Source organism: Tasmannia lanceolata, unplaced genomic scaffold (assembly GCF_043159265.1).
Source record: "Tasmannia lanceolata isolate RefF3 unplaced genomic scaffold, GAP_Taslan_0.1 ptg000015l, whole genome shotgun sequence".
Classification (NCBI taxonomy): Eukaryota; Viridiplantae; Streptophyta; class Magnoliopsida; order Canellales; family Winteraceae; genus Tasmannia; species Tasmannia lanceolata.
In genome coordinates this window covers 31,285,652-31,309,814 of record NW_027518692.1, presented here as the reverse complement: position 1 = coordinate 31,309,814, position 24,163 = coordinate 31,285,652, and the positions used below count along the sequence as shown (strand labels likewise).

General features: G+C 37.1%; 1 protein-coding gene across 1 annotated transcript; it reads left to right on the top strand.

The window, feature by feature from the left end:
• Nucleotides 1-554: 554 nt before the first annotated feature.
• Nucleotides 555-21,541, top strand: LOC143846456 (ubiquitin-associated (UBA)/TS-N domain-containing protein). The gene is made up of 12 exons (XM_077354891.1): nucleotides 555-826; nucleotides 938-1,082; nucleotides 1,849-1,944; nucleotides 3,358-3,434; nucleotides 4,533-4,612; nucleotides 6,662-6,722; nucleotides 13,968-14,035; nucleotides 14,180-14,261; nucleotides 19,596-19,679; nucleotides 19,784-19,861; nucleotides 20,603-20,722; nucleotides 21,095-21,541. The coding sequence occupies exons 1-12, from the start codon at nucleotides 659-661 to the stop codon at nucleotides 21,269-21,271; spliced, it is 1,236 nt and encodes a 411-aa protein (XP_077211006.1). The 5' UTR covers nucleotides 555-658; the 3' UTR covers nucleotides 21,272-21,541.
• The last annotated feature ends 2,622 nt before the right edge of the window (nucleotides 21,542-24,163 follow it).

Below are 24,163 nucleotides of genomic sequence, written 5' to 3'. Positions count from 1 at the left end.
AAGAATAAAGAGGAATAGGTCTATTTCATTCTCACCAATTTATCTAGATCTTTTTCTCTATATAATAGATAGAGGAGAGCATTGCTAGCAGAATGGGAGTCCGTTTTGTTAAAAAAAGAAGGGGATCGCTCACAAAGACAATGAAGGGGAGCTTGAATCTGGGTGAAACACAATAAATGTAGTGAAAATGACCCTAATGAAGGGACTGCTCTAGCCCAATAAGCGTCTTGAAAGTGTTTTCCTTAAAATAATGATCTATTTCATCCAAAGAGGGGGTGTCAAAAAAAAGATAGGGTTTGAGCCTCTAGCTCAATTGTAAAGACCATGCTCTTTTTAAGTTGAGTTCGGAGGTTGAATCCCACCTTACCAACCCCTCAAAAAAAATAAAAAATAAAAAAATAAAAAAAATGAAGAGAAAAAGGTCTAGGTGCTTGGGGTGGCAATATCACAACAAAGGGGGGTAAACAAAAGAAAAGAGAGGTAAGGTTTGATTCTTAACCTCCGGGCAACGAAAAGAACATAAAACGGCTTTACTTAGTGCTAGGGGTGGCAATACCACTCCCAAACTATAAATACCCAAGAAACAAAAGGAAAAAGAAAGAACAGGAAAAAAAGTAGAATTTGTTCTTGGATTCGAAGCTCTCGATCCCCTTCTTCAATGGCGGGCCTATCTCTAAAATGTGGAGATTGTGGAGCTCTTCTCAAGAGCGTAGAAGAAGCCCAACAACACGCAGAACTCACATCCCATTCCAATTTCGTTGAATCCACAGAACCCGTCCTTAATCTTCTCTGCAGCTCTTGTGGCAAGCCCTCTCGGTCCAAAACAGTACGATCTTTCTTGGGTTCTGTTTAGTTTTTTAGTATTGATTTTGGTTTTGTTCAATTTGAATTCCGAGTGGTATAAATTTGTTGAGGGTTTGGGTTTTTGATTTGGAAGGAAACCGATTTGCATACGAAGAGAACTGGGCATGCTGATTTCATCGATAAGACTTCAGAAACAGCAAAACCCATCGATTTAGAGACTCCGAAAGCGCCTTCTGAATCCGAGGAGGGTGTTACTGGGACAGTTAGTGAGCCCCAAGGTGATTAATCATCTATCTTTAGTACACAGTTTACATAATTTTTGTGATGTTTGGGCTTGTTGAATGGCGCAGATTTTGACTTTTGTTAGAATTAGGAGAAGGGTGAGTTTTTAATTTCTGGCAAGGCTATAGATTGTTTTGTTTGATGGGTGTTTCTTTATTAGATGGTTTACATATTTAGTATATTCTTACTGTGTTCATATGATTGGTTGATTTTAATTTATTCTTAAATTGGGAGGGTTATTGAGTCCCAAGGTGGTTTTCTATTTTATCCTGTTACATAATTCAATGTTGCCAAATTGATGTTTTCAACTTTAGTACATAATTTTTGTGATGTTTGGGCCTGTTAAATGGCGCAAATTTAGAGTTTTGTTAGAATTGGGAGAGGGGTGAGTTTTTAATTTCTTGCAAGGCTATAGATTGTTTTGTTTGATGGGTGCTTCTTGATTAGATGTTTTACATATTTATTACATTTTTACCGTGTTCATATTACTGGTTGATTTTCATTTGTGATTTTTGGGCCTGTTGAATGGATCAAATTTGACTTTTGACAGAATTGGGAGAGGGGTGAGTTTTTAATTGCTGGCAAGGCCATGGATTGTTTTGTCTGGCCGGTGTTTCTGCATTAGATGGTTTACATATTTATTGCATTTTTACGTGTTCATATGATTGGTTGATTTTAATTTTTATTTCTTTCTGACTTTTTGGTTCAGTTATTGATTGGTTGATTAGCTTGCTTAAGTAAGCATTTTTTTTGTTCTTTTAGAAATGGCTGTTCCTGAAGTTGATAAGAACTTGCTTGGTGAACTTGAGTCAATGGGATTTTCGACGGCCCGAGCGACACGAGCACTTCATTTTTCTGGTGAGGCGTTTGAGAAGATTAGCTTCTCTTCTTTCATCCTTTTCTCTCTCTCTTTTTTTTTTTCATTACAAATATTGCATTCTGTTATCAGTCACCTATCTTTTTTGTATTCGTAAATCCGTGTTAATCTGTCTTCATTACAAGGTTCAATTATCGCTATAAGTAACTGTTATTTATGTTTTGGTTCAAAGAACCGAAGGGCGAGAAGCCTACAAATCACAATTATTTGTTTCTTGTTTCAAAGAATCGAGGGCTGACAAACTTGTAAAAAGCTCTGTAAGTGTCTTTGTGCTAAAACATATTATGTTATGGTTTCAATTTTAATTTTTTTGAATGTTTTCAATTTTAATTATTTCTCTTGCACCCCAAACTTTGAATTTATGCTCTGTTAAGATTTTGAAAAGCTGTACTTGGTTCCTATCCATTTTCATGCATTGACCTCCCTCTGCTGGACACCATGGATTTGCTGGGTTTGGCATCCTTCATCAGTGAATGTGATAGATGAGATGAGAAAATAAAGAGATCGGAAACAGTGCACATGCTAATAGAATCACATAGTGGTTTTCCTACTTCGTTAGGTTTCTTTGATTAAGAACATTTCATTTTAAACCGTTAAAAAAAAAAGAAGCTCATTCCGTTTCAATGAGATAAATCTGGTCATGATATGTAGTTATTATTATTATTGGTTATCATAAATAGTATATTAAATATTGTTTTTGAGTTTTGAATCAATCTGCCTAATGCTGAAGGTTCCTTCTCAATCCTCACAGAGCTATCGTGGTGTGGAGCTATCATTCATTGTGCAAAAAATTATCTAACCACTCATAATCCCTTTTACCTTATTCCACTCCTATCCGTGACCACTCCTAATCCCTTTTTCTCTTGCCACTCCTATCTGTGACCTTTTCTTTCCTCATCTTCCCCTTCGGCATTTGTTGGCATATCATATAGATTATTAATCTCGACCCTAACTATATTCTTTCCTCATTGCAAACTATGCAACAGGTTTTGTTGTGTTGAACCCACACCAATGTACTATATGCCCATGTCGGGTCATCCGATCTAGCTGCAGTAGAACAATGGAGGATGTAAAACCCTAAACAAGGCAAAGAAAACCCTAAAATATTGTACATCTTTCGAATCCATCCACTTTGATGAAGGCAAAGACCTCTTAGCGTAGAATGTGTTGGAAGGAGATATTGCATGAAAAATTGGGGAAAACACATTGTCTTCAATCATTATATAGGGTTTGAGGGAGAAATGAGATCTTAAAAAGTGAAGAAGTGAGGGCAGCATGATTAATGAATCAATATTGATAAGTATGGTGGGGTATGTTTTGTTTCAGTCAAAGTAATCTTTTGCAATCCATACGTTCTTTCCATCTTATTTGAATTTGCATTGTTTTTTTCTCAGGTAATGCTAGCATTGAGGCTGCTGTAAGTTGGGTTGTTGAACATGAGGATGACCCAGAAATTGATCAGATGCCCATGGTATGTGTTTTTATTCTTATAAGAGTGGTCTATAAGCTACATTGCATTTACATTTTTTTTTTCATAAATTTAACTTGGATACAACCAATGCCCTTTTTCCACTTTTAGTCCTTTTTTCTTGATACTCGAGTCTATATCACATTGCTCATTGGATTGAAGTTATCCATCTCTTGATTTCTAATAATAATGAGGAGACAACCTTATTTAGAAGTACAAATATTTCCAACTGTCACAAGGGAGTTCAGCAGGCCATAAGTGTGGCATCTGGCAACAGCTTAAAATTTCTGCATATCTAGTTATATAATTAGGTTGGTATAAACCTAGTAAATTTTTCAGCATGTGATCCCACCTTAACATCAGTGCTATATTGTGAACAAAATCCTCCACTATTTCTGTTTGGTGAAGGGTTTATTATGTCAACAAAACTTGAAATTGTTGGTCTACTGAACTCATTTATGTAAGAATATAGAGATCTTGGTTTTCTTCATCTGCCAGAAGAGATGGCGTACTCTTCTATATATTTTGTTGTATATATAGATGGTGATATTAACATCCATACATGGAGTAGGTGTTACCTACATTTAGATAAAAAGAATTACCTTATAAGAAACCATTTTTGTTCATGGATTTGGTAGTGGCTCATCATGGATTTAGATAAAAAAGTATTACCTTATACCATCAACTTTGTGTATCCACTTCACTGGGTCTTATCTGGTTGCTTGAATATGTCATAATGAATACGACACGACTTTTACATATAGAGATGAAGTGTCTAACATGGTATGACACCATGTTGATGTATCTGGACAAAAAATTAAATATTTTTTTGAGAGAAATTGTATGGTGCCCGGCTGTCAAGTCCCTTGTAGGTGGTACGATGGAAGTATCATCCTTGATGTTTGATCCAACAGCAGCCTCTTAAAAAGTGGGCTGCTGTTGGATCAAATATCAAGGCCGGTACTGCTCGCTTGGGGTACTTGAGGGTCGAGCACCATATGAAAACTCTTTTTTTGAATGATAGGAAAATAAATATTTATTTATGAACAATAATGATTTTATTTCTAATTTTCAATGTCTCATTCGCCCAATTACTTTTAGGTACCTGTTGACATCAAAATTGAGGCAGCCAAACCATCTCTGACCCAGGAGGAAGTGAAGATCAAAGCACAAGAACTAAGGTTTGTTTTTGAATGCTTGTTTTACTATTAGGCTCCATTTCTTTCGATGAAAAAATGGACGTATGTTGTAAAAACAAAATTTACGTTCACTTTTACGTCGAAAGAAACGGAGCCTTAACAATTCACTCTTGGTGCTCCTCGATCACCTTGGCTTGGAATACGATTTCCAGTTAGTGGTAAGAAATTATGATAGTTAAAGCTGATTCCATTTTTGTTGGAATCATATCATGTGTACAGTTTACTCTTCCTTTTGTATTTTTGAAAGGGGCAATTTTGACTTTTATATGCTATCCTTAAGGCTTGTACGTATTTGATACAACCCTTACTGAAATGACCATTCTTTAGCGTGCATGCTATGTCACAAATATCTGAGACTTTTTCAAAATATAGCGATTTTATCACGACATTTTGATAAAACAGTAAAATTCCAAAATAGTCCTGAGAATTTAAAAAATATGGCGATATTTTTATTTACTGTGATAATATCATGATATTTTTATGATTTTTTTCTTAATTTATATATTTTATATGTTTTTCCATATTTTTTTTATTTTTTCCAATATAAACCCAAAAAAATAAAAAAAAGTTTAATATATCCTGAGATTTTCCTTGCCAAGAAATTCTCGGGAACTATATTTGTGGCTTGGGGTGTACGGTTTCTTCCTCTATTGAAGGGTGTTGTTCTTCTCTTACTCTCCAACTTACATGAGTTCTATGCCCTCAAGTACCTGATTCCATTTCTTAAAGTGGGTTTCATCCTTTTCAGTGCTTCCTGATGAAGAAGCAAAATTAGGGGTTCCAACTTACTCAAATCATCTTTAAAATAAATCAAGTTATGTTAGCTCAAAGAAGAAGTGTCCACTGTGGCTATTTATAGGGATGCATGATTCAAGATAGCTATTCCATATTCTTGTAGTGCCCATGTTGTTAAGGTGGACATTGATTTCTTTTCTTCTAGTCTTAAATTTCCAAGAAATCCAGCAAGCCCAACACCCCCATGGTTTTAAATTTCCACTGAAACTGACATGAAACGACTGAAATACTTTTGTTTCCATCCCGAAACACTTATCAAAGCAAAATCCATGTGTATGTATCATATTATTTCGATTGAAACTTGGAAGCACATTGGTTTCAATTGTAAATTTAACTGAAAATCCTTTAAAATCACGAAAATATATGGAAATGATGAAAATTTAAGAAGAAACTTTAGAAAATGCTAAAAATAATACGTTGATTTCAATTGTAAATTTAAGATGAAACTGCAGAAATGCTAAAAGATTATTTATTCTATTTATTTATAGGGGAATGACTAATTTCTTGCATTAAAAATAATAAATAATATTTAAAAATAGTATTAAATAGAATGAACGAGGAAATTTAGCCATGCTCTATTATACATAAAACACCATATTTTATCTTTGTTGTAACTTTTCTTATAAAATGTTAAAAATTATTTTAAAAAGGAAAAACAATATTTTTCTTTCCCATTTAGTGTATTACTAGCATTCTTTACAAATGTGTGTTACATAATTATATATTATAGAAATTGCATGTGCAATATGGTGCATGTATTATGTATAAGATATCTATTTGAATTCCATATGAAATGTGGTATGTACTAAATTATAATTCATGTGAGATGGCGGATGTCATTGCGTGTTCAATGGACTTAAGCCATTATGGTTGATTTTTTGTTTATTTGATGGATTTTTATTGTGTATTTATGGCTATTCTAGCACTTTCAAAAGTTTTGTCTTAAATGTCCATCATTTCCTACGTTTCCGTGATTTTCACTGAAATTTCCATCTTAAACCGACATGTTTCTATTTTCGTCATTGTCGAAATGCATACCAAAATCGAGACCTGAAACCTTACCCCACCCTCCTCTCCCTTCCTCCCCCCCCCCCCCCCCCCCCCCCACACACACACACACACACACACACACACACAAGGAGGACAAATATAATTTTGTCATTGGAGGCAGATGTAATCATTTCACTCTAATTTCCTCCCTCCTGATTGGTCATTAGACTTCTCGTTTAATTACAGGGAGCGAGCTCGCAGAAAGAAAGAAGAGGAAGAAAAGAGGATGGAAAGAGAAAGAGAGAAGGTATCCTCACATTATCTTGTTGGATATTTTTCATCTGTGACTGTGAACTGTTCTGTCTGCATTCTTGTTGATAGTTTGTCAAAAAACTTGCAATACATGAAACATCATATTAAGCGGATGATTGATGTGTTTTACTTGAATAACTCATGTAAAACATTCGTGTGTGTGTTTTTCAATGTGTATTTTTTAGTATTTTATTTATTTGGTACATTTGCAAGTGTTTTTAATCTCGTTTCTTTGTCCAAATCAATTACTGACATCTAGGTTGCAATATCTTATTACTATGTAGGTTAAATCTTTCAGTTGAAGATATTATAATGATCTCGAAAATTAAATTATGTTGTGGGTAGCATTTGTGTTATGATCTTCACTTGGAATTTGAGTGAGAAAATGATGATGATATATGGGTGTATGAGAGCTGCAAAATCCACTCATGTAAACATGTTCATGTTACTGTTTTAATACTTTGAGTTTTATATATCGTTTAATATGATGGCATGGGTGATCTTTTATTTGTTGTTCCAAATTCGCCAAGAGCGGAATTGGTTGTGCTTTTCATTTTTTTGGAGCTAGTGATATTGAATCAATCAAACAGTAACTGATGATAACTAATATCCATTCTGAAGGTTCATAAATATTTAGACTGAGCCCCTAAGGATTGTGTGATGATAATCCTTTTGGGGAGTACTAGAGTTACCCTTTTGGAAAAAAACTGGAGTTCTTACTTCCCATAGGCCATTTTCTTCATTTATCCAGTAAAAATGGGTTTACCAAGGTGAATTTTGTATATATGCTGTGCCATAATGCGATCTAGCCTTGTTGCTAAGCAGAGAATGCGCCTTATTTCATTTGAATATCTTGTTAGGCCAGTTTGAATGTAGGAACAAGTTTAATTTTCGTTGTCAGTAGTCTTTAGGGGGCGTGCCAAGTTCATGGAGCTTTGGTTGTAAGAACTATCAATTAATATAATCTTTCATATGAGAATGGAGAGGAGAAAAGGAGAGATAAATCATGTGGGAGGGAGTATGGCGATCTGATTTTAGCTTCTAAACGAGGATTACAATGTTTTCATGAAGCATAGGGAAAATAACCAAATAGCCATAGTGACAGGCATTAAAACTCAATGCGCGAATACTATATGTGTATAATTTAATAACCATTCTGAAGGTTCATAAATATTTGGACAGAGCCCCTAAGGATTGTATAATGATATCCTTTTGGGGAATACTAGAGTTCTTATTATCTCTGTTATTTTCTTCATTTATCTAGTAAAAAATGAGTTTACCAAGGTGAATTTTGTATTTGCCATAAGGCCATTTAGCCTTGTTGCTAAGTAGATAATGTACTTGATTTGATTTGAATATCTTGTTAGGCCTGTTTGAATGTAGGAAGAAGTTTATTTTTCATTGTCAATAGTCTTTAGGGTGTGTGCCACAGTTCATGGAGCTCTGGATTTTAAGAACTATCAAATAATTTAACTCATATGAGAATGGAGAGAAGAGAAAAGGAGAGACAAATCATGTGGGAGAGAGTATGGCGATCTGGTTTCATTTGCTTCTAAACGACGATTACAATGTTTTCTTGATACGCAGGCAAAATAACAAAATAGCCATAGTGATGGGCATCAAAACTCAACGCGTGAATGCTATACATATATAATTTAATAGCCTCTTCCCCTCTCCTTGCCCTCTTTAAGCTGATGTGTTCCTTTGAAGTTTGAACACAATTAGCTTGTCATCTAGATGTACACAAATGATCTATAATGAATTAGGAATTAAATAGGGAGATGGAACCCGCTATTAGTGTTTGAAGAGCCTTCCAGTTGGTCTCGAGAGTGTTATTTGAGTCCTTTTTAAGTCATAATGGGGCACTTTAGTCTTTTTGTTATAAAATCACTTGAGCGAGTTCGTCATTCTTAGATGTGTGTATGTGTGTAGATGCCTAAGGGCATCGTAGTCATTGTACTCATTATCTTTTATATAAATACATAAGTGAGGGGGGGGGGGGGTGGATCCCTAACTCACTCTCTTTTCTCCCATCTTCTTCTCTCCTCTCATTCTCAACAGTCATTAAAGTGGGGCCCATCAATTATTACGGAACAATGTGTTCTTTCTTATTAGACTCCTATTGTCATATGGGGTTTACTTTTAGAGCCCAAGGCTTTAAGTGAATAAGAGTCCATGTTTTAGTTAGTTTAGAGTCGTAATTGGTCGTAGTATAAGGTTCTATATGTAAGGGCATTGGCCCTTTAGGAGACATATTATGATAAATAAAAATACAGACTTTGCTTGCTCATGCTGCCATGGATTTGTTGTCCTACGGATCAAGGTGTGATACCTAGATCAACCCTCGGGCGTGATGCCTCGGGGAGAATAATAGTGTGATGCATACCCTTTCATTAGACCCAAACTTTGGTCCTTTAATCCTTTAGTCCCACTTCTATGACTGAAATCAGCAGTAATAAGTCCCATCTTCTCTAATCAGAGCATATGTTTTTCCTATGGCTACTTGAAGTAGCAGAATTTTTAAGGGAAGGTACACTGCTGAGCTAAGAGGCGGAGTTAGGATGTCGTCATATGATTGTAGGATTCTCATGATCCACAATCTATGTGAATGTAACAGATCTGAAGTTCTGAACCTATGGATCGTAAGGGAGTTATCACGAAGAAAGGGCCGAAGTTGATGTACCAGATTTTAACGGGAGCACTAGCATGCAAATATTCCTTGATTGGCTAGCTACAATAAAGGAATATTTGACTGGTATGACATGACTAATGACGGAAGAACAAGGTTTGCCATAATGAAGTGAGCAGGCCATACTAAGATATGGTGGAGGAACATTTGAACTAAGAATTCAAACGTTAGGGCTACCACCTATCACTCACTAGGAAAGAGATGAAGAACTAGCTAAAGGGCAGATATTTGTTGAGATACTTTAACCAGGATGGGTTACTGTTTTGATGCCTTGAAAAGTTAGAAAGCTTGGAGATCCAAGGGGAAAAATTGAAAAAGGCAAATGTAAGCCCAATGGTTCCCACCTTGGCAATCTTCTATGTTTTGATGATTCCAAACACAAGTTGATTTGTGCTGTATTTCTAATGTATTTGATGTTGAAGTGCATGTGTTGGAGATTGAAGTAATCAAACACAAAAGTCAAGGACATTGCATGGATCGTGGCATGAATCAAATGGAGAAGATCATTTGAAGCCAAAGGAAGATGATGGCTTGGAGCATTTCATGAAGATCTTGTGAAGCCAAAAGAATGGAAGAGATGATCCATGGTGACAATGAAGACTTGAAGAGATGAGGACATTGAAGAAATGAAGTGTTTGTCAAGTCTTAGAATGTAAAAGCCCAATCCTTAGCAAGTACCTATGAGAGGACCAAGGAGCACTTAACAAAGGTTTAAAATGAACTTGAAAATGCATTTGAGAACTTGGGAAATGTATTTGAAAACTTAGGACTAAAGCCCAAAGGCCATGGCCCAAAGTCCCTGAATTTTATATGTTAAAATGGAATTTAACACAGGGCCGGTTGACCGGGGTGTCCCGGGCGACCACGGAAGGAGTGCTGGAAATCCAGCACTTGGCTTTCAATAGCGGGCCGGTCGACCGGGGTGATCCGGGCGACCGCGGAATGGCTTCTGGTGAAACAGAAACATTCCATCATGGTTTGGGGAGGGCGACCGCAGATAGGTTTTTGAGCTTAAATTTTGAGCGGACAGATAGCCCTCGCCTGGCGGCCATGCGGCCAATCGACCGCGACGGTAAGAAATTTGAAAATAAAAAAGGGCGCCCGATAGGGGCGGACGACCGTGGTGGCTTGGTCGACCGCGCCGGTCTGGCAAACTAGCTGTTGGAGCTTCCGCAGGTTGACTTTTTCAACCCAGTTTTTTATAGTTTTACCCCAAAACGGTCATATTTTCAAATAGGCTATATATATGAGTTTCCTAACCCTCCAAACTAGATTTTCACACACCAAAACCTCATTGGAACATATCTAAGTGTGAGGAAACCTCCTTGAGCCTCTTGTGAGCTATTTATTAAGGATTGAGCATAGGATTTAACTTTGTACATCTTTGAAGAGAGAAAATTTGTGTGAGCTTGAGAGCTTCATCCACCCTTGAAGAGGGTTTTATATTTTCATTTTCTTTGATCATACACTGTATATTCGGCGAGTGCGAAGGGACACGTAGCCTTCCCAAGAGCAAGTGTTGGAGACGCGGAGCTTTCTCCGGTTCGTGGTGAGTCTTGCGAGGCATAGCCGAACCAAGTTGTAATTGGGTTGATTCCCCTCCATTAAGGGAATCCACAGTGAAACCATCAACGGATTGTGTTGGTGGAGTAGAGTAGGTCCGAGGTTGGGACCGAGCCACTTAAAAATCATGGTGCACTCTCTCTTTACCCTTGCTCTTTATTTTGTGGTGTGCATTTTGATTTTTATTTCATTTGTGCTTAAGGTTTTCATTTGCCATTGTTTTTAGCTTCCGCATTGATTTTATTTGGCAAAAGTTTTTAAAACCCAATTCAACCCCCCTCTTGGGTTGCCATCACCCCTGGGATTTCAGCAAAGAATAATCCTCAACGGTGGAAGAAGAGGCCAGCAAGGTAACCCAACACCTAGGACCAATCCTCGGGTTGTCGGTGTCAAACAAAACTTTCAGCAGACTAATGGAACCGGCATAGAAAACATGTATAGGAGAGCATTATGCATGCAAAGGTAAGTTGCCTGTCTGAGGATCCACATGAATTTGCGAATGTATTTTCCAAAGAAAACTTGAAAATTTTGTTTTCTTTGGTTACCACTATTCAGTCTGGTTTATGTCGGATGATGGACCTTAAAGAGCTCAAGTTCTAGCGACAAAAGAAAGTTGCAATTGTCATTCAGAGTCTATTATGACAGTATTACTTGCTTATATTATTTGCAGTTAAAGAAAGCAGGCATTACTACTCAATATGTCTAGAGAGGAATGGTTGCTAGAGTTAAAATCTTGATCGTTTAATCAGTTTCCATGGTTGAATCATTGAAGTTCCCTTCCTACGTCAGATTTGGTATCAGAGCTCAGGGTGGAAACATGTCGTCTAGATGCACTAAAGATCGAATAGTTGAATTGTTGGAAGGCTTGAATGCCAAATTTGACAGGTTGCTATCCCACTTGGATTGCGTGTGTCATATTTACCAAGATCTTCATGCTCGTCCTCTAGCTATAGAGACTTCGCAGATTGCACAAAGTCGGGAGATCGTGCCGGAACAACCTTTGTTGATACCTTCTTTGGAAAGTACGGAATTAGAACAAATCTGGTTCTGACAGAAGTTAGTTCGTGAACATTATATGAGAATCAAGAGAGCAACAATTGTCATGTTGCCCTCCCCAGACCCCACAATGGCCGGAGCCTCATGCACCGGGCCGCCCGTAAGTTGGTATTGAACCTCAAAGGGCCCATCAATTATTACGAAAATTTAAGTGTTATTTCTTATTAGAGTCATATTGCCATATGGATTATCCTTTAAGAGCCCACGGATTTAAGTAAATAAGAGTCTATGTTTTAGTCATTTTAGAGTCCTAGTTCGTCTTAGTTCAAGGTTCTATTTATGTAAGGCCTTTGGCCACTTTTGGAGATAGATTATGATGAATAAAAATACAAACTTTGCTTGCTCGTGCAGCTATAGATCTGATGTCCTACGGCTTGAAGTGTGACACCAAGATTAACCCTTGGGTGTGATGCCCTTAGGAAAATAGTTGTATGATGCCCTTTTTCCATTCACTAGTAAGTGTTCTTTTCTATTATCTCTTCTCTTTAATCTGGTTTTTTCTCTTTGCTATCTTAGAACTAGCTTTACTTTCTCAATTTCCTGCTTAACAACCAATGCAATTCTTGAGTTTAGTATTCCTAGGAATTACAAGATCTAAATTCCCTCATCAACCTGAAATTGGACTTCCTTCTCATCATATTCAATAGTAAGACATACCTAAGATTTGGGAAATCCAAAGGTCGGATTGAGTTCTGCAATTAGTTTTAGATCTGGAATTGGAAATCCTTCAGGTTTAGAAAACTCACCCAGATTCGACTTTGTGTTATCTGATTGACCTCAAATTTAGACATTCTCGTCGTATAGTGTTTTCTCATCACATCTAGGTTTTCAAAGAGATCAAACAGTCGGATCACCATCGGTCTTTTGGGCCAGTTGCTCAATTTAGCTATCTTTCTAAATTTGAAAATTTCAGACTTAAATTTTCTTGAAACTTCTAGATTGGATTCAATCTAATCACCCTTAGGCTCTGTTTGGTTGCAGGTATTTACCTTGTAGAGTAGTGGTGTAACTGTGTAAGTAGTCAATAGGGAGGAGACAATCCTTGGATTTCCCTGGAACTTATCTCGTAGTATATTGGTAAGTAGTGTTTGGTACTCAACCTCGTAGAGTAGTGGTTGGGGTATTCTTTACAAATGCAGAGAGAGAATACAGAGAAAAAGCATCATTTCCAAGAAATCCAAGCAAAAACCCATTTTTTTGTGGTTTTTTTTGCAAGGATTTTGTTGGGAGGAGACAAGGGTGACGCGTCACCATACTAGGGTAATGATTAACCAGGAGACATTCCTGGTAGTCTTCAGGGATTTCAATGCTATATTTGCAACCAGACAAGGGGTTTTACTAACGTGGCACCTAAATGCCAAGCAAAACCCATAAGACATCCCGGCTTTAATGAAACCAAACAGACCCTTAGGAATCCTTTCCTCGCTTTTACAACCCTCTGTTTCATCTCTTCCATAGATACGTCCTGCATCAGTTTGGTATCAAATCTGCAATACCTTGTTTTAGGTTTGTCCAATAGTCTTGTTTTATGGCCCTACTTGGATTGCAAGAAAAACCTATCCTACATTTTGTTCCTTTTCCCTGTTTGGTTTTTTTTTTCACTTTTTCAACTTTCAAGGCCCAAGTAAATTCAGGTATATAGGTTAGGATGATTTTAACTGTACAGACACCTATAGGAGTACTTGAGTTACATTATTTTCACTTTTTCTCTATGGTTGTTAAGATCCAGTTTTCTTCGTGGTGTCTGTTCAGGATGGCTCTTTTGTGATATGCTTGTTCTTCAGTTATTTACTTATTTTGTTTTCAGATTGAAGCATCACTTGGTTTGATTTGTGATGGTTTGATTATTATTGGTGTGCATACATCACATAATTTTAGCTTTTTTTCAAATTAGAGTTCATTCATTGTAACACCAATTGCAATGTATTACAGGAGAGAATTCGATCTGGTAAAGAACTCCTGGAAGCAAAGAGAATTGAGGAAGATAATGAAAGAAAACGGTTTGTCCTTATCTAGAACTTTTTATGACTGTACTGTCCTTTTCAGTCTCATCATTATTTATCCTTCATTATTTTACGCTTCATGCTGATAATTTCTTTTTCATGTTACGTTTTGATTGAAAGAATTTGTTTTCCCTCTTGCAGTATAATAGCCTTGAGGAAAGCAGAGAAAGAGGAAGAGAAAAGAGCGAGGGAGAAAATTCGTCAGCGACTGGAGGAAGATAAGGTCTTTGCTGGTTTCGTAACATTATATTATATATCTTCTTGTAACTATTTTTCTTGCTTGGTTTGTTTTTTGTTTAAGAATACATTGTTCCTTTGGCTGTTATTGGTGTGCACTAACGACTGAGATGGTACAAGAATCCACAACATTGAATGTCTTTCCTCATTTCCAGAGATTCAAGTTGTGTGATATTTATATATAACACATAATGGCCTGTGCAAAATACTACTAAAAATAGCCTGTGCAAAATTGGATTCTAAAATTAGAAGACATCATTCATTCATATTTTATGTACATTTACAACAGAGTTATTTCAAACTCACCTGACAAAATCGAACTTAAATGACGTGGAATCATACTAAAGTCACTTTTAATGGAACTTTTTCAGGCCATCAAAATATGACTCATTTACAAGTTTTCAACACCACAAATCTGTTAGGATGCATATTAGGTGCAACTACTACATTTTTTGTTGCATGTATTATTATAGATGTAGCATGCTCTTGGAGTTGAGTTCCTTGTGGAGTGGGCATCAACTTGCAACCTTTTAGATTCATTGTAGGTGTAACTACTACAATTTATGTTACATGAATTATTATAGAAGTATCATGTTTCAGTCTCACGTTGTATTGTTCTCCTTTGTGTGTTGCTCTTTTATTTTCCTCAGTGATAGGGGGTGAGAGAAACACTTGATTTTCAATTAGACAGCGAACATTTTTTTTTCCGAATGATATGGCAGGCAACATTAGGGGAAAAAGAAATCTCTGGTGACAGCTCTGGTGGATGAGTGATGGCTTGGAACATCCTAGGGGATGAAGGAATGAATCATTGTGCATTTTTGGGAAGCTCCACTCCTTGTAATATATGATATATCTGTAGCTATTGATGGAGATAAACAAGTCCCACCATTCCTAAAGAGACAAGTGTGACTTAAGATTATCTTCTCTTACAAAATATGAGGTCAAAAGGGCAGTCTTCATTCAAGATGGACAACAGGCAGACCCTTGTGCCTTCTCCTTACTGGTCCTTTAAGAGTGTTGGGGTTAACAGGGTCCTCTATGGCTCCACAGCTGTTGGTAGGCAATTGGGGATCGTGCTAGGAAGAAAAATCCAATCAAGGGCCTCGAGTGGAATTAAAACATCCATTAGTTGAGAAGATCTATGACAACCAAGAATCCATCAAGATAAAGAACTCAGATCTATTGAATCCATTTATCTTTGATCTGATCCATCCATGTATTCCCATGTGAAGGCTTATTGATTTATCCATGGGGGGATGATGAGACAGATCAACAGTCTAAATTTGACATATTATTCAGTTAAGGCTAAAGAAGAATCTGGGGGGGTTATTTCACTTTAAATGCATTCTCATAGCTCATGAATTCTTAGACTCTAAGTGAGAAAGTAAGCTGAGTATTCTTTCTAAGTTCATTTAGAGAAAGCATACGCAACTGTGGAGTGTGGGTTTCTTGATTATGCCATAGCAAGGATGGGCTTTGTTGAGAAAAAGGAGTTGGAGTAGGGAATGCATTTCAACTACATCCTTTCGTCTCATTAATGGTATTCAAGGTGCAATTTTCTGTAAGGTCGAGCTATATTAGACAAGAAGACCTATTATCACTATAGTGGGTGAAGCTGTCTCATGCTTATTAAGACAGTCAATAATTTTGTTAATTGTTAATGAGGATAGTTTGGGCCAAGAAATATCTGAACAATTTCATAGTTGCAGGACCCAAGAAGCCAGCTGCCTATTGAGGCAATGAATTCTAAGCTCCCTTTTGCGTCCATCCTTGGTTTCATGTGAGGGTCTCCTTGATCAATCGAGATTCCGTACTGTTATAGATTGAGAACTTACATGTTCACAAAACATGATTCAGTCAGGATGAGCCAGACATTAATAGCGTCTTCGGCAACCATGCTCCGCCCTCATTTTTTCATGCCGTGACTGAAAAATCCCGAAAATCTCTTAACTTCGTGTTCGGCAACTGGGTCTGTTTCACCCATTTCTCCCTTTTCTGATTTTTGTATGTTTAAATTGTGCGGGATAATGGGATTTTCGGAAGTGACTTTGATCCGCTCCTAAAGATTCTCATTATTCCGTTTCTACGAATGAGATGAGAACGGTTGCCGAACATGCCCTAATTAAAGGATGCAGAAATAACCACTTGAGGTCACTGGTGACAATTTGGAAGCCAACTCCCTACCCCATTCCTCTTGTAGCATCAAACTGTATATTGGAAATCATTCATTGTAACAGTCTGCGGAGGTAGAAATGTCGACAAAATTTGAGGAACATTGCTGGTTGCAAATTTTTTTCCCAATGAATTTAGTATTGCCTTGAGGTGACACCGCTGTACTTGAGATGATTGTTTTGTGCAACTTTAGCCAAGTTTCTGTCTCAAGTTATACCCACATTGCTTTTGTATTAGCACACTTTTTCATGGTGGTGACAAGAGAAGCAAGGTCAAAATATTTGTAATTTTTTTTCTTACAATCTCAACTGAGGAAAATACCTCATTTGGGAAGCACATTAATCCTCAAAATGGCTTATTTTCAACTTTGCTTGCAACTCTGGTCCCTATTTTTCTGATATGCGAAGTCGATTTTTATAGGGTGGACGATTGTGCGCTTGCACGTGCAGGAAATTGTACAGTGGGCCCACCTAATTGGATGACTACCCTTGAAAGAGTACGTAATAGCTTACTGATCGAGCACTCTTGCTCCAAAGATGAACGGGGCTAAGTGATCTACCAAAACTGTGTAACGTAAAAATGCATGCTTTTGTACCATTTTCGGCTACAGTTGGTTGTTTGCTTTCTAGTTTCTACCTCTCTCTGTGCCTGTTCCTACATCTTTTGACACTATTATTTAGAAAGAATTTGCCTTCCGCCGATGGCTACTTTAGTAGATTGTGACACTTGTGTCTGGGAAGCACTTCGAAACACTTCCAACAATTGCTTTTCCCTACTTTTCCTATAAAGAGTGACACGACCTATTTCTTGCGATTGCTTTCCTATTTCTACTAAGAAAGCGATTACTTGGAAAACAAAAACCTATTCCTATTGGTTATAGCTATTCTGATTCCTAACACAATGGCCTTCTTATTCATAATTGCTCAGATTTCTTTCTTAGTCCTATTGAAGGGTACTCCAATGCTGATTAGGTTGGTGATCCTGACAAGAGAAGATTTGTCTCTGGTTTGTGTATCATGGTAGACAATTGCATGGTTCCAAGGATCAGTAAGAAGCAATGTGCAATAGCAAGGTCAAGAGCAATGTTTTATTAGCAAAGTCAAGTGCAAAACACAGAATATAGAGCTATTACCTCTCCTATCTCAGACCTACCATGGTTTAGCCATTTACTCTTGGAGTTTGAGACGAGACCTCATTCTCATATTCTCTACTGGAATAAGAGTGCTATCATGCTCTCATGAGATCCTGTCTTCAATGTTTGAACAAAGCACATAAAGATCAACTATCACTTTGTTCGGGAAAAGGTAGGACCGTAGGAGATGGCGAGATCATTCCTTTCTATGTATCAAGTTGTGTTCAATTTTAGCTGATATAATTAGGGCTTACAGAAGATCATCACAATCACTATGCTAACAAGCTGCCTATGTTCCAAGGCACCACAGATTCTATCAGCTTGAAGAGGAGAGTATTAGAGATATTCATTTGATGCATTGCAGTGTATGGTGTTACCTGTTTTTTTTTTTTAAAATGATGTGTCACCGTTTACTATGAATATTTAGTCATTTCCATGGCAATATCACATAAGCCACTCGTATAATTTTTATAATGTAAAGAAAGACATTATCTCCTCGTTACCTCACAAAAACCATCGATTCTATCCTCATCTTGTAGCACATCTTAATGATCAGAGGATTCTCAACAGTTTGCAATATGGTTCGTTATAGTTGGGTGGTTGAACTTCATAAGAGGAACATTCAATTTTTTCCATTCTACTTAGCAACTTAGATCTTTAAGCAATTTGCAATCCCCATCTTTTCCTCTCCCTCTTCAAGCCAAAGTTTTTACTTTTCTGAAGAATGGGGAGTCCGACTAGCCAACTTGAGCAAACCAAAAATACGGATTATGAAGGCTTACTCTTAATGAACAGAATTCGTAAACTATGACCAATTGAACTGACAAACCAGGGGGCTGTCATTTTAACATGTTTCACTCTGTTAGATTAAACACTTTCAAAATTTACTCGTGTTTATCAAAGTAGTAATTGGATAACTAAATACCAGAAGGAAATCCCACTCTGTTTATGTCACAGTTCATGTGTGAGTTGCACCTTGGTACAAAATGTACATCTTTACATTTCACTTTGTTACTTTAGGTGCTTTCAAAATGTACTCATGTATATTGAACCGATGTTTGGATAACTAAATACCAGAATGCAATCCCAATTTGTTTATATCACATCTCAACTGTGAGTTGCACATTGGCACTGAATGTATGAAGAGAATCCACATGGTAGAGAAAAACGTAAACGAGTTTATTCCATTGAGAGAGCTGTTCGTTCCATACACAGTAGATACATATTTATAGAAGGATCAGGATAAGCCTCATCTCTAGAATTGGATAACGTCTATCCTTAATCTAACTATATCTCATCCTAACTAATTAAAGAGACCCAAAATATAAACTAGCTAAAAAAAGATCAACATAATGACAAAACGTCCTACATCAGATCCTCACCACTTGGAAAAAAACTCGTCCTTGAGTTTAGCTCTAATTACTCCTTCTTGAAGCAAGTTGATGTCGTGTACCCGTAACTTAGTGCACATTGTATGACCAGTATCCACAACATCGTATAAACATTCGTCTGGATAATAATTTTTAAAAGTAATACGACGTCTTGGCAAAAGCTTCTTATTGTTCACGGACTTGAAAGCTTCATATAGTTGTTGAGGATCTTCCTTCGTGTCGGCATGTATAGGAACTCGAAGGCAATCAGATCTCGATCATCTCGCTGAAGATCTAGCTCATGATTGGCGAAGATCATCGTCTTCAACCCGATAGAAGAAGAACACCGTCTTCTTTCATAAAATATCCTTGAATCCACAAGGAAATAAGATAAAACCTTGAATCCACAAGGTAGAGAAAAACGTAAACTAGTTTATTCCATTGAGAGAGCTGTTCGTTACATACTCACTAGATACATATTTATAGAAGGATTAGGATAAGCCTCATCTCTAGAATTGGATAATGTCTATCCCTAATTGAACTCTATCTCATCCTAACTAATTAAAGAGACCCAAAATATAAACTAGCTAAAAAAAGATAAAAATAATGACAAAATGTCCTACATCAATGTACTTCTGAACAGGCAGAAAGGAGGAGGAAACTTGGGTTATCACCAGAAGAACCGGCGACCACAAAACCTGCCACACCTGTTGTGCAGGAAAAAAAGGTACGCCCAACTCTGAATAATTTTATTGATTAAAGACGCCTTTAACATTCGATATTTGATATGATTTGTGTATTAATATATTTCTGGTTCAATTTAAATTGCAGATATCATTGCCTGTTAAGCCTGCGACGAAGGCTGAACGGATAAGGGATTGCTTGCGATCTATCAAACAGAATCATAAGGTAACTCCTATTAACCTGCATGATATGACTCCAAAATCTCAATCAGGTGCTTTAAAGACTGAAAATATCATGGGCTGAGTTCGAAAATTACCACCTATCTATTAGTGATTAAGTACAGTAGAGTCTCTGTACTCGAACATGATAACGTGTAGTATGCTGGCATTGTTTAAGGGCCTCATTGGATACTTCTAAGAATTATTTGCGTATAATCTTATATGCAAATGGTTTTGAAGTGAAATAAAATGATTATTTACAAATAATTATTATATTAGTTTTAGAAATGATATAGCTTTGCTACCAAAGAGGTCCTACCACACCATTCACAGATAAAATTAAATTAGAATAATATTATTATTGCAAATAAGGACCAATTTCGGTATTATCCAAAGAGGCCATCCTGCTAATGCTGGTTAATCATCATCTGTTTTGCTATTTTTTTCGGCTTACGTTCTTTGAGCATTGTAAATATTAGCCTGCTGATGATTTGCATATCTTGGGTTAATGAGCTTCTATTATATTAGGTTGTTACAGAAATTATACTTTCCTTACAAATCTTTTCATGGGTGACTTTTTTATCATCTTTACAGGACTGCTACTATTTTCTATCATATTGTATTGACCCAAGTGTCTATGCATTATGTGTAATATTGTAGCAGTCCTGTATATATTTTCCCAGTACCCACGTTCTGTAATGATATTCTGTAAGCTCATTTTCATTTTTTTTATATTCCATTGGAGTAGGATGATGATGCCAAAGTGAAGAGAGCATTCCAGACACTTCTAACGTATGTGGGGAATGTTGCAAAGAATCCCGATGAGGAGAAATTCAGGAAGATTCGGCTCACTAACGCATCATTTCAGGTAGCTAAGCAAACTCCCCCAATTGATGATGTGAAAGGCACTTGTTTCATTTGTTTTTCATGGTAGATTTGAAACAACCAATTACTCCAAAATCTCAAGCCCTTAGAGTTCGTGTTATTTAATCATTCATGCTTCAACACTCCCCCCCCCTACGTGTGGCCCCTCATTTTTTTTGGTTGGCCATACACTTGGATTTTTAATATAAGGAGTTGCTGGGTTTTGAACCCGGGACCTGCTGTGAGGCAATAGCTCTGATACCATGTGAAACAACCAATTACTCCAAAAGCTTAAGCTGTTAGAGCTGGTTTTATTTAATCATGTATACTTTAACAGTAGATGATCTCATCCTTCTTTTCCTTTCAAATTTAACAGGACAGAGTTGGTAGCTTGAAGGGAGGCATTGAGTTTCTTGAGCTGTGTGGGTTCCAGATAATCGAAGGCGGGGAGTTTATGTTTCTGCCTAGGGACAAGGTAGACATGGCAGTGCTGAATTCTGCTGGCTCGGAGCTGAATTCTGCCATTGTAAACCCCTTCTTTGGAGTTCTCTGAATGTAGACATGAACATCGATTAAACATAGAAAAGATTGATGCTCGTAAAAAATAAAGACTCCTCTGAATCTTTCTTGTACTTAAACTCATATAGTTGTCGGGGTCTTTGGCCCTGATTTAAGATAATGAAGGTGAGTATGTTCGTAATTTCCAACTCCATGGACCAGATGCAGAATTCATAATGGATGATTTAGTTGCAACTGGCAGGAAAATTGAAATACCAGGAAATTTCTGAATGGGACTCATTTCTCCCTATTTTTCTTTAGATAATCTGTCTCTTTATTTTTGGCTGGGTTCGACTAGCGGAAAAAATAGTTATTTCTTTGATTGATCTCTGATGAAAACATGTTGGTTGCCTAATTATCTGTTTCGGTTCAATTTTGAGTCCAATAATTAGTTTTGTACTAAAAAATCAGTTCTCAAAAAGGGAAATGATATCAGCACTGCAATGTTTTAAAAGATGCGCGGAAGCATCTTGTCGTTTACTATTTACAGAGCTTGTAAGAGCTTGCACTGCTGATATCATGGAGTCAAAGCCTGACTGGGAATATAGCAAGGGCCATGCTCAAGGTTAGAATGAATTGTTTGTTTTGGATTTTGAGAATTGATTTTTGAGTCCAAAACTGATTACTAGACTCAAAATTTTGAATCCAAAAATCAGTTTTGGACTCAAAATCAACACTCAGTATCCAAAACAAAAGAGGCCTTGGTGAGAGTGAACTATGCCAGATCGGCTAGGGATCTAGCAGATTTTAGGACCCATAATGATCCTACTATTTGAAAGTTTAGCTTCCCTAGTTATATGTAAATGCTACAGTATTTTTAATTGTGTTTTATTTCTGTATGTTTTCAATTCCCATGTAAACAAAAGAACAAAAACCATTCAAAAAATACATCCAAAATTGTTGGGGGTAAAAACTATCACCTAATGAGAGGCTGACACATGGCAGCTGATCGGAAACAGACATGTGGCAGACATCCAACAAATGGCAAGGACCCTTATCTTTCCTATTAATAGAGGCACAATCTCCAAGTTATTGGACTTTGATCATTTTTACATTCAGTTAGTACCAGAGTTCTCACCAGAAAGCTCATATTATTGACTTTAAACAAACCGATGAGGGCACGGATATTAAAATCTGTGCTCTAGGGGCTGATGTCAATGGATTCCATATACTTATCCAAAAGATCGAAGAAAAAACCTCCGTCTGAGCTGGACGGACCGAGGTAGGAGAAGATCCAAAACCCACCTCATAGGATCAAGGTGCCAAATATATGTTAGTGGTCAGTCTGAAAACAGGAGCTAGATGGAACGATGTCAACGGTTCGGAAAACCAAGATAATCCATCTGAAGACCGACCTTGATGGACCGATGTGAACAGCCAGGGAACCGACCTACATTGGTTGAGGTGATAGGATCATAAGCCTAGTAGTCCAAGCTACTTTGGCCGACCTCTGCCAGTCACCTCGGCCGAGCTATGTGAGCTGAGGTGAGCCATTCTCCGATATCAGTCTCCGTTGCCGACCTACTTCAGCCACTCTTGGAGTGCCACCCGATGCAGGAGCATTCCCTGAATTTTCCTTAGGGTAGTTTTTTTCGTCTCATATTGTAGCATATTTGTAATTTTCCTTTTATTCTTAAAAAGAGGAAAACTACCCTATTACAGTCAAATGTGCTCAAATCGAAGTTTCTATTAGAAGTATTTTGAAGGTGAAAGCTCGCTTTAGATTTTCTCCTCTCTTGTAAGTGGAACTTTCTTATAGGAACTGTTTTCTATTTTCCTCTGTATTGTTGGGCATTTCTTCAAATTTGGATATGCTGATTCATTTTCCCACTCTTCTAAGTACAGTTTATTTGCTACAGGATTGCAGGTCTTTGCTGTCCAATAAGGTATGGCATTTGGATCAAACACTCTACTTGTGTTTTATGGGTGGGTAAGTTCCAAAGACTAAATCTTAACCAAGGTTTAAAATTTCGGTTTCGGTACCGGTTTCGGACCATGAAAATTTGAAATTTCGGTTGAAAATCTGGTACAAAACCCGAAAACAATATTTTATTCATTATTAAATTTCGGTACTTTCGCTGAAATATTAAATTAATATTTAAAAAAATAGATTTTTAGGGTCAAATTTCCGAAAAACCGAATTTCGGCTGAAATTCCGAAATTTAAAACCATGGTCTTAACTCAAGTCATTTAGCTCCTATCACGATGTACTTTTTTTGGAGGGTCCTACAGTTTCTGGGTGGCTTAATTGTTGAAAAAATTGAGGGTACTGTTGTTGATAGAAAACAGAAACTTGTTGCTTCAAGGCGTGATATCACTTTCCTTAAGACAAGATTCGCCCCCACTAGTAGTGTGCAAAGGGGATCCGCGAATTGCCTCCAAGATATAATGAAGCCTAGTAGGAAAGCCCTACTAATGTTTGATGATGCGTAGCACTAGCGGAATCAAACCCGAAATGCCCTTCCGAAATTTCAAGCCTTAGATAAATTTCTAGATAATGTTTATGCAGAAAAACAGTATCTAGAACAGTAAACAAAAGAAAAACAGTATGTAGAAATACTTGGGGATTTTGTAGGAGTGTAGAAGAGAGTGTAAAGTCTCTCAGATTTTGTAGGATTTTCATGGGTGACTTTTTTATCATCTTTACAGGACTGCTACTATTTTCTATCATATTGTATTGACCCAAGTGTCTATGCATTATGTGTAATATTGTAGCAGTCCTGTATATATTTTCCCAGTACCCACGTTCCAGTACCCACGTTCTGTAATGATATTCTGTAAGCTCATTTTCATTTTTTTTTATATTCCATTGGAGTAGGATGATGATGCCAAAGTGAAGAGAGCATTCCAGACACTTCTAACGTATGTGGGGAATGTTGCAAAGAAT